Consider the following 13,346-nt stretch of genomic DNA (forward strand, 5'->3'; position numbering starts at 1 on the left):
CAAGATACTAAGGTCGTCCAATCTTATCAGGCCCCCAGAATAAATAGATTTGGCATTCACTCATAGCTCACTACAATAACAGATAGGGGCCGGTTATAGAATTTGGATCCCTGCTAAATCTTCATATTCAAATTCAGCGGGGCCTCAACGTCAACAAATCTCCGGCGAAGTTTCAAGAATCCTTCTTCCCTCTTGTAATCCGATTCCACGGATTGAAGCGCAATCTTTTTCTTGATTGATCCGTTGATCACAAGCTATTCGATGGAGGTTTTCCAATCCGAGATCCACCAGGTGTTTGTGAAATTGCTCGATGGAAAGCACGGAATCTTGAATTTCAACGCACCGTCAATCTCCGTCGCTGCCCTCAAACACCGTATCCAGACTGTGACCTCCATCCCCTCCCATCTCCAACTCCTATTAAACAACTCCCATATACTCCATGACCACCAAACCCTCACTCTTGCTCATTCCCTCGAGAATTCCCCGTTTCCGGAAACCCTTGATCATGATTCCAATAGTCAATTAGCCCAAGGTCAAGATTTTACCCAATTTCGTTTTGTGGGTTCGGCTGTAAAACCGTTAGGTTTTGATGGGTTGGGGAAGTTTCCTGTTGTTGTGCATTTGTTGCTGAGGCTTAGGGGTGGGAAAGGGGGGTTTGGGTCGTTGCTGAGAGGCGCGGCAACGAAGGCCGGTCAGAAGAAAACGAACAATTTTGATGCTTGTAGGGATATGAGTGGGCGGAGGCTGAGGCACGTGAACGCGGAGAAGAAGCTGGAAGAGTGGAGAGCAGACGCGGAGGAGAGGCAGTTGGAAAAGATGGCTGAGGAGTTCATAAAGAAGAAGGCCAAAGAGGCCGTGAAGAGTGGGAAGAGCAATGGAAGTGATAGTTCTGAGAAGTACGTAGCAAAGTACAGAGAGGATTCAGCTAAGTGTATGGAGGAGGTGGAAAGGTCGGTCAGAGAGTCAGTTCAAGGTTTGATGAGCTCGAAGAGAAAACATAATGCTGTGGGGAGTGAGTCTGCATCCAAGCGATTGAAGATATGGTATGGAATTTCAATGCCCTGTTTTGTTTTGCTTTGTTAGTGAATTTTGTGTATAATTGCGGAGGGGGGGGGGGTTTAAAATGGCACCTGGAAGATGAATAATAGCTTAAGTAGTTGCTCTTAGAAGACGGAGAACATTGACAAAGTCTATTTGTCTTTATAATGTTAAGTTGGAGTTACTTTTGTGGTACAACTGTGTAATTTGGTTTGGTGTATGAAGAATGATTAGGATTTTTAGTTATACAAATATTGTACCTCTATAGTTGTTGGTTGGTTCTGTGGTGTACAGTGTAATGGTTGGTGTATAAAGAAAGATTAGGATGATTAGTTAAACATAATTTTTTAACTTTATCATTGTCTGTGGTGTACCATTTGCAAGTAAAGAGTTATGACTTCTAATATTCAGTGTTAGTTGCTTAACTTCTTTATCCCTACCATGTGTGTTTTGCTGTATAAAGCTTCTAAATGTTATCTATAAAATTAATGATGAGAGTTTGTTGCGAAGTTCTGAATCTAGGAATTTTACTATGTGGTGAGTGCAGCATTTTAATTACAACTTTTCGTGTAATTTCTTGTTTTTTCAGGTTGGGAAAGAGAAAATTGGGTGATAGTGACAGTGAAGACCAGGATGATGATGATGATATTGATGAAGAAGAAGAGGAGGAGGAGAATGAGAAATCTGTTATGATAGATAATGGGAGTCGCTCGGATTCAAGTAGAGAAACAGAGGCAAGTTCTGGTTCAATTACTGGTGGGAAACTTGATTCTGGATCTCTTGGCCGAAGTTCCTCTGAGAGTGGCTCAGGGGAAGAAGACAATGTTGCTAAGGACATCTTAAAATCAGATAAATATCTGGATGGATGTGGTTTGAATGGTGATGATAAAAATAGTAATAATCATGACGTGGAGAGTCTGGAAGAAAATAGAGACCACAATGAAGTTGTGTCAAATGTGCCTCACAAATCTCACTCAAGCAAGGTGGATGAAATAGTTACTTTGCAACCTGGCATCTCTCATCCAGTGGATGAAGTTGCTTCTGTTGCAGAAGTGAGGAATAGTCTTGTACCCAAGCCACTTCAGGAAGAACCAACATCTATGAGTGCAAATCTTCAGAACTTGGACAAGCCCCTTAACTTTGATGAATATCATTCAGCAACAGAGTTGGAGGTGTGTTTTATTAAGTCTCTTTCCTGATATAATTTCCTCATCTGCTTTTGCTTAGTTACTCGTATTGTTTTACTTCTAAAAACCGTGGTGGTTGGCAACTCATATTATGTATGACCAATAACAGGTTCTTGGCTTGGACCGGTTAAAATCAGAACTTCAAGCCCGCGGATTGAAGTGTGGAGGTACTCTGCAAGAACGTGCGGCCAGGCTCTTCCTGCTCAAAACCACACCATTAGAGATGCTTCCAAAGAAGCTGTTTGCCAAGAAATGAGATGTCTAGTATGCCTGATCTAATTCGGTTTTTCGGTGGAACTAACCTTACAATATGTGAAATAGAGATTGAAGCTTTTCCTAGAAGCTACGGTAAACATATTTGAATTTATGCTGTTCTACACATTCTAGGAAATGTACTATCCTGTCTAGTTAAGCTATTGCCAGTTTTGAAATGCACTATGATTTACTAAACTTCTTCAAGTATTATATTATTCATAAAACCAATGGCTTTGGCATTTCCGTGGTCATATTACAGAGTTATTTAACTATAAAAAAAATTGCAAATTTTTTTTTTAAAAAAATAGGCATGTCGTTAGTAGCACTAACGACACCAAGTATATTTTGAATTTGTATAAAAATTTACAACATTAAAATATAATTAAAGAAAATGTTAATACTCAATTAAATTTTAACAACAAAATAAAATTTGAAAATTCCATACAAATAAAAGAACAAAAATAATATAAACTTAAAGTTAATTATAATTTTTAATAATGTCCTCCAGTTCCACGAGTGTGCCGTTGTCATCGAGGTATTCTTCTTCCTTGTTGAGCAACTGATTTTCATTTGTTGGAATGTGCAATCGATTTGATGATGTTGTAGTGCTTGACCGTATTAGATCGCGATATGCACTTAATGTTGGAAATTGAATAGGTGAATATTGTGTTCTTGTGCATATATTTATGTGATGCCCACATTAAGATTAAGGTCAACATGAGTTGAACAACCTTCTATGCAAACTGGCATTTATGGAGTCGATTGGAATCAATCATCTTGTTGTGGTGGTTCAGGCACGTAATAATTTTGTTGCGGTGGTTCAGGCACGTAGCAATCTGGAGATAGATATTGAGATGTATGCACATTTGACCAACTATGTCTACCGATTGCGTGTCTCTTTGTGCTATACTCAAAGACCTTCTACTCTAACTTCTTATCTGACTGTGGGATGTGGACGGAACATTATATTGTAGTGCAAGATTTTCAGGGGCCATTTTGTTGTACTGGTGCTCGTTCACGTGTGGCAATTTGATGAACATTTGTAGATATGATCCTAATATGATCCATGCTTTAATTCATTCATTTGAGCTTCTATGGTTTATTATCACATGTTATTTGTATGTTTTCCATTTGATTGGCCTGAAGTAAATAGAAAATAGTATAAATATGTAATATTTAAAGAGAAAGATAAATTATAAATTAGAATGAAGTATGCTTATTAGATATCGTATCACAATTTGCCACTATGATGCATCTCCAGGTTGATATCCTGATTGTACACGTCTATCAGCTGATGATAATGCGAATCGACATGTTGTGCTATTTACCATTCCCTATACCCAATACCCAAATTCTGTATCAATTCTTTTGGACATGGGTGGTCGAAGCACAATAGTGTCGAAGCGTCTCTTCCATCGATTGATATATAGTATACGTTGCATGTACTAATTTGTTTCCCCACGTTTTTTTCGGAAAACATTGTGTAGTTGCATGTCCGAATTGTCAACCACTTTCGTAATATTTTGTCTCTTACCAAATTGATGGAGCACATGTTCAGGACGGTGCATTTTCACAATGAAGCAAAAGATTAAAAGACATGATGATGTTCACAACTGTGAGTTGCACCATACTAGCAACTCTCTAACGCATCGTAAGTTCATGTCGTGTCGTTGCCAGCCAAACTGAAAAAATATGCAGTTAGTGCATAGATATTAAGAAGATATGACATAATCTCCTCATGCATTAAGTGTATTTTTTAAATATTTTACAATACCTAATCACGTGCCAAATAGTCAAGTACCTCTCATATTGTGCGTACCGTATGGTGTAGGGTCGCTGTGAATTTTGTAATATCATTCCAGGTTGCACCATACGGGAGTATTGGGAGGAGACGGTTTTTACCAGTTTGCAGGGGTCTTATGTCTACTCGCAATTTTTTTTTTATTTGGGGTGCAAGTGGAATGATACGCGGCCAACCCCAAATTTGCAGGGAATAAGCGTGTAATTTATTAAAATATTGAATACGAAAATATATATCGAGATACAAATATATGTACTTAATCTTACTTGTAATAGTTGTAGTGGGCCACCGATACTTCTTTCACCATTCAGACTGGAAGTGCGTAATTCACTATATAGGAATGCTAGTACAACACTACCCAACTGTAAGCTCGGTCGTGTTTATATCTTCCAGTTTTTTTGGAGGTATAGTAGTGACACTAGATTGCTGAATTTGTTAGGACACATCATGCCACCTGAAAGCAGCAATGCAAATAGCCGGGCATACTGTTGGACAACATGAATTTGGTGTCTCTTCATTTTATTGTGATGTCTGTAATGTGGTTTATAATGGAATTAATATCAATGCAACCACTTTTAAGCTCAATTTCCTCTGGCTGGAAACCTATGTACTCCATGCAGTAGTCTGACCATTTATTGGTAGATCTTTCTATGTCTTGACCACATGGGGACTCTCCATCAATAGGGAGAGCCCGTATTACAACGACATCTTGAAGAGTGATAGTTGTTTTCCTTGTACGAAAATAAAAAGTTTGTGTTTCGGGACGTCATCTCTCCAAAGGTGTTGTAATGAAATGACCATCGTATTGCATTCTGCCGCATCTGTAGACACCGTAAAAAGTCTTATCAAATAGTAAATCTAACACACAAGTATGGGGATGATTTTCTTATAAGAAAATCCAAAAGAAAGAATCAACCCGTCTTGTGTGTAATGTCATGTCAATATCTCTATTCTAAATATCATCAAAATGATGTTGTGCTTGTTGTTTCAAGATTGCCGCATCGTTGGGATCATAAATGGCTTTTCGATCTAATTTGAAAATTTTATGCAAACTGATTTGAAATATAAAAAAAAATAATAATAAAAATAAAAAATAAAATATAATTGTAATATTGATAAAATGAAATGTGTTGGTAGGTATCTACCAACACTACCAACACATATATTTATAGCACAATTTAATTTTTTTTTAAAAATTTTTAATATATATATTTTTGTCATGTTTACGCCGCTTGCATGCTGCATGCAAAATGATTTTATATATATTGCTGCTGTGTAATTGAAGGTTGCATTCTATAGCATAAATTAAGGTTGTATGCAGCAGCTTTACTTTAATGCAACGTGTCTTAAGGGTGTATATATATGTGCCACAAAATTGGCGATACTTGCAATTTTTTTGACATTTCAAACATTTAATTCCAACATTTGGCAGCCACAATTTGAAGGTTGGTTTTATAATTTTGTTAATTTAGTTTCTATTCTATAAGTAGTAATGATTGTGATTTAATCTCTTGCACAATTGTTTCGCATGGAAGTTATTGTGTACTTTGGAGGCGAAACTTCTCATAATGGGTGGACAGTTACCTACGATCGGATGCCAATTGGTTTTATGCGGGTCTCACGCTCACTGACGTATTCTCAGTTTTTGAACAAGTTATATAAAAAATACATGTTGATAGTAACGAATTTTTACATGGGGCATATAAAAAAAATTCTCAATCAAATTCGGGATGATGAGAATTTAGCAGAATTGTTAAACCCTGATGTTGGCTCTCCTATGATGGAAGTGTACATCGAAACAGAGCAAATTTTTCATAATGATAACTCACCTATAATGATTCAAAAATGGGGCAAATACATGAATATAAATGCTGACCCAGTCTTCCCTTATGTTAATGAAGAATATTTTACAAGTGCTTCTACTTCTGCTTAGGCTAATTATTATCTTGAGTTGGTCACTGTGACAGCAGGATTTGAAAATATTGGAATTCACTGCAGCAGTGGAAACTCTTCACAAACCTAAATGTGAATGAAGAAGAATTGTCTACTCATGATAATATTGACGTTGACCCTGAGGCAGACTCTTTTGCCAATTTATCCGTTCATAATTCTGTTGACCCCGAAAATGAAGTTGACATAAATATCATGAACGAGACATTGACATCTAATCCATAAGGTATGTCATCATCACACCACACACCGGCTGAAATACCTATGTTGGATACAAATACTAATCAAATGCTTTATTGGTCTATACTTGTTTTTGCTCAAACAATTCCCGAGATACCAGTAGATTCAATTGGTACTAACAAAGGCAAACTCGATGTAAGGATGGTATTAAACAATAAAGAGCATTTGATGAGTGTTGTGAAAGATCACTTGGTAAAACATGCACGGCCTAAATATGTCGTACTTGAGAGCACACACAACGTATGGAAAGCCATACGAAAGCATAGCACACTCGGTATACATATCCGTTCTTTCGAGACCCAAATCTTTTTCGTACTAAAAGTTAGTTAATGTTTAAGTAATTATTAATATATATATATATATATATATATATATATACTTTTGCATAAATGTGGTGTAGATGGATGCTTCGAGGTATACATAAATCTAAAATTGGTTGTTAGGTGATCACAAAATACGGTGGAGATCACACATGTGTTTTAACTGAAAAATCTTTGCAACATTGCAATTTGGATAGAAGTTTTGTTGCCTCCTTACTATTGGGACAAGTCAAATGCGACTCTATATATAGAATAAAGAATGCCACTCAAATTGTATGACTAGTTAGGGTTTGATATATCATATGTAAAGGCATTGTACAGTTTGAAAAATGGCTGGAGAAAAAGTTTATGGCACATGGGAGATCTCTGTAAGAAGTCGACCCAGTTACTTGAGTACTCTTCAGAAATGGAATGAAGGAACAATAGTTGAATGGGAGCACAAAATATTCCAACGCTCAAGCAGAGCATACATAATCAAATATGTAATCTGGACATTCAAAACATGTCTTGAAGGATTCTAGTTTTATTGAAAAATCATCAATGTAGATGGAACTCACTTGTACACCAAATACAAACATAAAATGTTGATTGCTGCAGCGATGGATGGGAATCAACATGTACTTCCTCTTGCATTTGCTATTGGTTTCTACATATGGTGAACAAACATATTGTGAGAAGGGTAACTGAAATGTCTCCTATTTCTGATCGCCATGCGGGGCTCATGGGAGCAATAGATGACATTTTTTACTTTTTTTTCTCATCGTGGTTTGCATCAACTTTGCTTGTGGCACGTGTATTCAAACTTCAACAAGGATTTTGAAAACGTATAATTGAAGGACCCTTATTGTAGAATTGGGTCGGAATATCAAATTAAAAAATTTGATCGCATTATGGACGAGATACGGAATATAAATTTAGAAGCATACGACTACTTGGACCAAATTGAGAAAGAAAAGTGGACAGCTTCTCATGATAGCGGCTGGAAGTGGGGTATTTTGACAGTCAATATGTCGTAATGCATTAATTGAGTTTTAAAAAGAGCACGTCGCCTACCTGTGACAACAATTGTTGAAACGACTTTTGATCGTACTGTCCATTATTTTAATGAGAGGATGAAGAAAAGTGATGTCATGATAAGCAACCATCAACCGTGGACAGATTATGCATATAACTCATCCAACACTGGTTCAAGTATTCTATATAACATACGCTAACCAGATTTAATCAGTTTGAACAATCCGTCTCAGTGGTTACAAAACAATATCATGGAAGGTATATAACTCTCATTTTGTTAAAATTGCGACACAGGAGTATTCATGTGGCAAATGAAGTCACTTTGGAACCTTGCTCTCATCCTCAAAAGATACGTGCTGCATATAAGTTTAATGTCGCGACAATGGTTAAGCAATATTATAATTTAATGTCTTACAGAATGACATATTCTATGCCTTTTCAACCTATAATGTCGAAAGAGTATTGGGATGTCCCAAAATTTCAATTGGTCCATGACACTACTATACACCCCTCTACTCGTCCGGGCCAACAACAGTCTACTAGAATTGCTAATGAGATACACTAGCCCAAAGCATGTGCAAGACAACAAATTCTACAAAGTCAAGCTCTATCACAGCAAAATAATGTACCAATATAGGGTCGCACACGCCAAAATAATTGATCTAATACTTCAATGTATTCTTTTATTCTTTTATTCATATGTAATTTTAAAATTTTATTATATTGTTAAAAATTAATTGAGTATTAATATATTCTTTATTATTACATTTTAATGTTGTAAATTTTTATACAAATTCAAAATGTTATAAAAATTAAATATTAATTAATTATCATAGCCTACTTATATAAATAATATCAATATATATATAATTAACGAAAAGAAAAAGGTTCCAATCACTAACGATTTTGGCAAAAAAAAATTGTGCCCAAGTCGTTAGTGCTACTAACGACATGCCTATTTTTTTAAAAAAATTTGCAATTCTACGGTTTTTGCGCTAGATTTGCAATTTTTTTTTTAATATATTCAATTAAATAACTCCATATTACAAAATACATTTTATTATGTCGCGGTTGGTTCTTTCTTATGCGGAGATGGTAGACATGTCTACAATGCTCTCCAAATTATACAATCATATCGATACTCGTGAGAATCAAATAACGCAATTAAAAATGTATCCCCAAGGGCAAATCTCAATGGATTCACTCTTCCACTTGGCAATTCAAGCTTGAAAACTATGCAAAAAAAGGAAAGAAAAAAGTAGCAATCGGGCATTACATTCCAATAACTTTACCAGCTTGACCAGCGGAAAACCATGGTAAAAATGGTGAAGTGCAAGAACCAGGGTCGATGCAGGTTGAGAGCTGAAATGAGCTTTTCAGTCACTCAGATGACTAGCAGAGTGGACTCTTGAACTGCAAAAGTTAGCATGGATTGGTACGAACCTGCGAAGTCCTACAGACTGGACACTTAGTATTCATGCTCAACCACTTATCTATGCACTCCACATGGAAACAATGTTCACATCCAGGCATAAGCCTTATTGTGTCGTTTGGGACATAATCTGCCAAGCATATTGTGCAAGTTACATCATTAGGTCCTTCAATGTGACAACTTTCACCAATTGTGATCTTTCTGTAGGTCTCAATGGTGGTTTTATCAAGCCCCGTAGGAACCATGTCTGATGAACCAGCTCCACTGGAAGTTCGGATAGAATCATTGGCTTGAGGATTGTCGCGTCTCATCATGCATATGCAACAGGATATGCCAATTATCAGTGCAGGTATAACCAGGGCTGGTATAACGAAGGACAAGGCAATGACTCTGAAGACAGGTTTCTGGTTCGTTACACTTGGTGTATCTGCTGCACCTGCAAATCTGATTGCAATGAGGGATGGGATAGGATAGCTACCTCATTATTATCCTTGAGATATAGTGAAGTGTATGTGTCATCTATATTCTTCTTGATAATTCATTACTATTTACTGTGCTCTAGTCCCTAACCACCAAATCTTGACCCGATCTTGGTACTTCCTGATCATTTGCAAATTGATGCTGATAGTGATAGTTGAATGGAAACAAAATGCAGGTCATTGGTGTCTCCTTTCCATAATTAGAGGAAAGTTGGAAATGTACCAGAAGAATCCTTTGCTGACAAAGTTAATCATCATTATGATTCCATAGCGTTGGTTGACATTGGCTTTGTCAACTATGTTTATTATATTGCTTGCTGAACAGATAAATGCTATCTTCAGGATATATTATAGGTTTATATTTCTTATATTCTATATTCGTGTTGTCATCACCGAGAATATTTTGACCCAATTAGAAGTTAGCCAAGCTTGGAATTTGCATTCCATCAAAGGCCACCTTGACAATAATTGTTTTCTAAGACTGCTTCAGATTGATAATCATGATTGTGATAAATGTCATGAGAATGAACATTCAAAATATCCTTACCAGTTGCGGAGCCACAATCTTTGCAAGTAGTGTCATTCCATGTTAGCTCGAGATTGACTGGGAACTGATAATCATAATAAGATGAAACCGGGATTGGTAAAGTTGCAATCTTGTTGCACATAGAAAACTGCATAACATCTGCTGGATACTTTGTAGCCAAGACATCCGTGGTGGTGTTGCTGAGGCAATCAAAAGCACCGATAGAATTAACCTGTGCCTTAGGACAGCTGAAAAAGGTGTAATACTGATAGGAGACTGCCATGAACGTGGAAGATGAAAGATTCAAACTAAAAAGCCGCCTTGGGAGGCAATTATTGGGATCATAGAGTATAACTCTTTTGATGTAGTAGTAGATAGAACTTACAACAAATTGTCCAGAATGTGGAATATTTAGAATTGCATTTTTCTGGCCATTGCAAGTTAAGTTGAAGTCAGGAAGTCCGCAGTTTTGTGGTTGCTGACCTTGTAACCAGAAAGGGAACTGTATGGCGAGGCCATTCTTGTCACAATACGAAGATGGACAATCATTCCCAGCATGCACTAAAGAGAGGAAAAAGAAAATAAAGAAGTTCTGAATGCCCATATGCTCGCAAATCTATTATTGGTGGAAACAAACATCTCAACGTTTTATAGTTCCCAAAGTCAACTACAGGTTTCCGGCTAACAGCCTGTTCCACAAGATCATAGCCCATAGGGACTTTTTTGAACTTGTCTACCTTAAAAACAAATTAATTACTTCATAGTCTTAATAACATTAGCCTAATAGCTAGAAGTTAGTACTTGTTTGGACATTGGAGGGTGCTTGCAATAAAGTAAGAGGAGGTGGAAGTGGTAGTTTCTGTTATTTTGTATATTTTTCTTTGTGTACAAGATGTTACCTGGACTTACCAAAGTTATTCAATCTGTTGGAAAAGAAGTCAAATGTTGTCTTGTTTTAGTTCGCCCTGCTCCTTATACGACTATGACTAATGCTTACTTGAGTTGTGTAGAATAGAAAATAGTCGTCTTGGCAGAAATATTAACCAGAAAACGTGGTTGATCTCTGCCCAGAATTTGACATTAGTACTGCAAAGTATATATACGCGGTTTCCTGGTAATAAAGTGTAAGCAAATTCTACGCTATACGGCAATATTTCTGCAAACAGGACAAGTAATTTCCGTCTGCAGCCATTTATCAAGGCAACATGCATGGAAGCAGTGATGACAATTGTGGATTCTCCTTAGCCTTTCTGATTCCTTATACTCTTCCAAACATATGGGGCAGGAATCACCGTTAGGCCCTGAAATGCACTGGCTTCCCCCTACTGTCAGCTCTTCTGTCCCAGAGCTGATCCGAGATTCATCTAGGGGGGCTGCAGACATATCCCAAACTGCGATTATGAAGCTGTTCGATCCTTGAACGCCTGCCTCATTGATTTTCAACAGTAGTCTTGTGAAGCCCAGGCAGCATGCTATGCAGAAAAATGCTCCTAGCAGCGCTATGGAGATTGTGATGACACATAATAAGATGATACTAAACAGTGGTTTGCTTCGAGATCTACCTGTATAAATTGATTTTGATGTCTGAATACTGTATATAATGGGGATATTAAAATTTCATATTTTTTATTCTTGATCCCTTTTTTTCATCTTTGTTAGAACAATAGTAGACCCAAAGAGACACATCACATAACTTTTTACCAGATGCTGATAATAAAAGGTGGGTATCACACTCATCTTAAGCATTGGAAAGGCTCATTCTTGCAATGCCTGTTGAGTATGACACGATAAACTGAAAATAATCTGCAAAACTTCATCATTAAGAATTGGCGTACTTAGGATTAAAGTAATTAACCTCCACTGGTATGTTCCCTAGTCTATAGTAATGTTATCATAATGAAATCCAGAGATAAAAGTAGCCACCAGGCCCACCATATTGTATTTAGATCTCATCACAACATGCTGGAAAGATGACATCAACATTGCCACTATAATGATCTTTTTATTGTTTTCTAGTTCATTGATATATGTTATGATCTAAAATTATTCATTAGTGAGTTTTCTATACATTTACCTTTGCATTCTCCATTGCAACTGGGAGCATCCCAAGCCAACAGAAGATCATCATCAAACCCATTGTACTCATACTGATTAGGCGATGAAACAGGGATTTGCAGCGTAACAATCGCATTGCACCCTTTCAATTCCAAAATCTCTTCTGTCTTTGACATCAGTGAAGTAGCTAAGACGGAGGCTGTGGAGTTGCTCAGGCAACTAATGACAGTTGAGTTATGAGGGCTTTCTGGGGGGCAGCTAATAAACGTGTAATTCTGATAAGCCACAGCCACAAAAGGAGAAAATGACAGGCTGAAATTCATAAGCCTGCCTGGAAGGCAGTGCCCTGGATCATAAAGCTGTATTTTTTGCCTGAAATAGTCGATATTGCGGACATAAAAATCTCCTGAAAAAGGGAGGTTGAGAACTGCTAAACCCTGGCTGTTGCATTTCAGAATAAATTGATCAGAATGGCCTCTATGCCTGTGGTGAGAGCTTTTGCCTTCTTGCAGTAATCGAAAAGGGTATTGTATAAAAAAGGTGTTATACCCACAAGTGAGAGTTTGGCCAGAAATCTTGCGATTGATAGCTGAAATGAGCAGAAAAAGGAAGAATTTAACTTTCAGGAAGCCCATATGCTCTCGAATGTCGATCATCGGGGACGGGGAACAATGAATTAAGAGTATATAAAAGGTTACAGGTTTGATATTTAAGCACAGTTTGGCACTTGGCTAAACATCATAAAGTTCACAGATTTCAATTATTTCAAACCACTTTTTGTACTAAGATTACACTAGTTCCAGAAGATGACATGGGGTTCAACACTGATTCTACGATCACAAGGCAGATCAAAAGCGTGTCCACTAGGGAGCGGATTACTACTTATCCCTGTATCAGTTGCAAAAAGAAAATTTTCGTCCAAAAGTTTTCCATTGGAGACGTTTCATATGTCATAAAGTTGGAAGCCAAGCTCATCATACAACTGATAGACCTCTTACCTTTATATTCTCTTTAATGATTCTCTTTTCATGATATCTTGGAGGGTAAGA

General features: G+C 37.1%; 3 protein-coding genes across 4 annotated transcripts; 1 reads left to right on the forward strand and 2 right to left on the reverse strand.

Moving 5' to 3' along the window:
* Positions 1-49: 49 nt before the first annotated feature.
* Positions 50-2,675, forward strand: LOC105173641 (uncharacterized). The gene is made up of 3 exons (XM_011095466.3): positions 50-1,043; positions 1,628-2,210; positions 2,335-2,675. The coding sequence occupies exons 1-3, from the start codon at positions 262-264 to the stop codon at positions 2,479-2,481; spliced, it is 1,512 nt and encodes a 503-aa protein (XP_011093768.2). The 5' UTR covers positions 50-261; the 3' UTR covers positions 2,482-2,675.
* A 6,210-nt stretch (positions 2,676-8,885) lies between these two features.
* Positions 8,886-10,866, reverse strand: LOC105174421 (putative RING-H2 finger protein ATL21A). The gene is made up of 2 exons (XM_020694996.2): positions 10,264-10,866; positions 8,886-9,673 (listed from the first exon to the last, which is right to left on the reverse strand). The coding sequence occupies exons 1-2, from the start codon at positions 10,844-10,846 to the stop codon at positions 9,228-9,230; spliced, it is 1,029 nt and encodes a 342-aa protein (XP_020550655.2). The 5' UTR covers positions 10,847-10,866; the 3' UTR covers positions 8,886-9,227.
* Positions 10,867-11,382: 516 nt separating this feature from the next.
* LOC105174429 (putative RING-H2 finger protein ATL21A) lies at positions 11,383-13,165 on the reverse strand. Of its 2 annotated transcripts, none has more exons than XM_020696972.2 (2): positions 12,317-13,165; positions 11,383-11,741 (listed from the first exon to the last, which is right to left on the reverse strand). In XM_020696972.2, the coding sequence occupies exons 1-2, from the start codon at positions 12,951-12,953 to the stop codon at positions 11,383-11,385; spliced, it is 996 nt and encodes a 331-aa protein (XP_020552631.2). In that variant the 5' UTR covers positions 12,954-13,165. The 2 variants fall into 2 exon arrangements, with proteins under 2 accessions (XP_020552631.2, XP_011094838.2); XM_011096536.3 differs by having other exon boundaries at positions 11,383-11,804.
* Between the last annotated feature and the right edge of the window lie 181 nt (positions 13,166-13,346).

The sequence above is a fragment of the Sesamum indicum genome, linkage group LG1 (assembly GCF_026168435.1).
Source record: "Sesamum indicum cultivar Baizhima isolate 11 linkage group LG1, ASM2616843v1, whole genome shotgun sequence".
NCBI classification, from domain to species: domain Eukaryota; kingdom Viridiplantae; phylum Streptophyta; class Magnoliopsida; order Lamiales; family Pedaliaceae; genus Sesamum; species Sesamum indicum.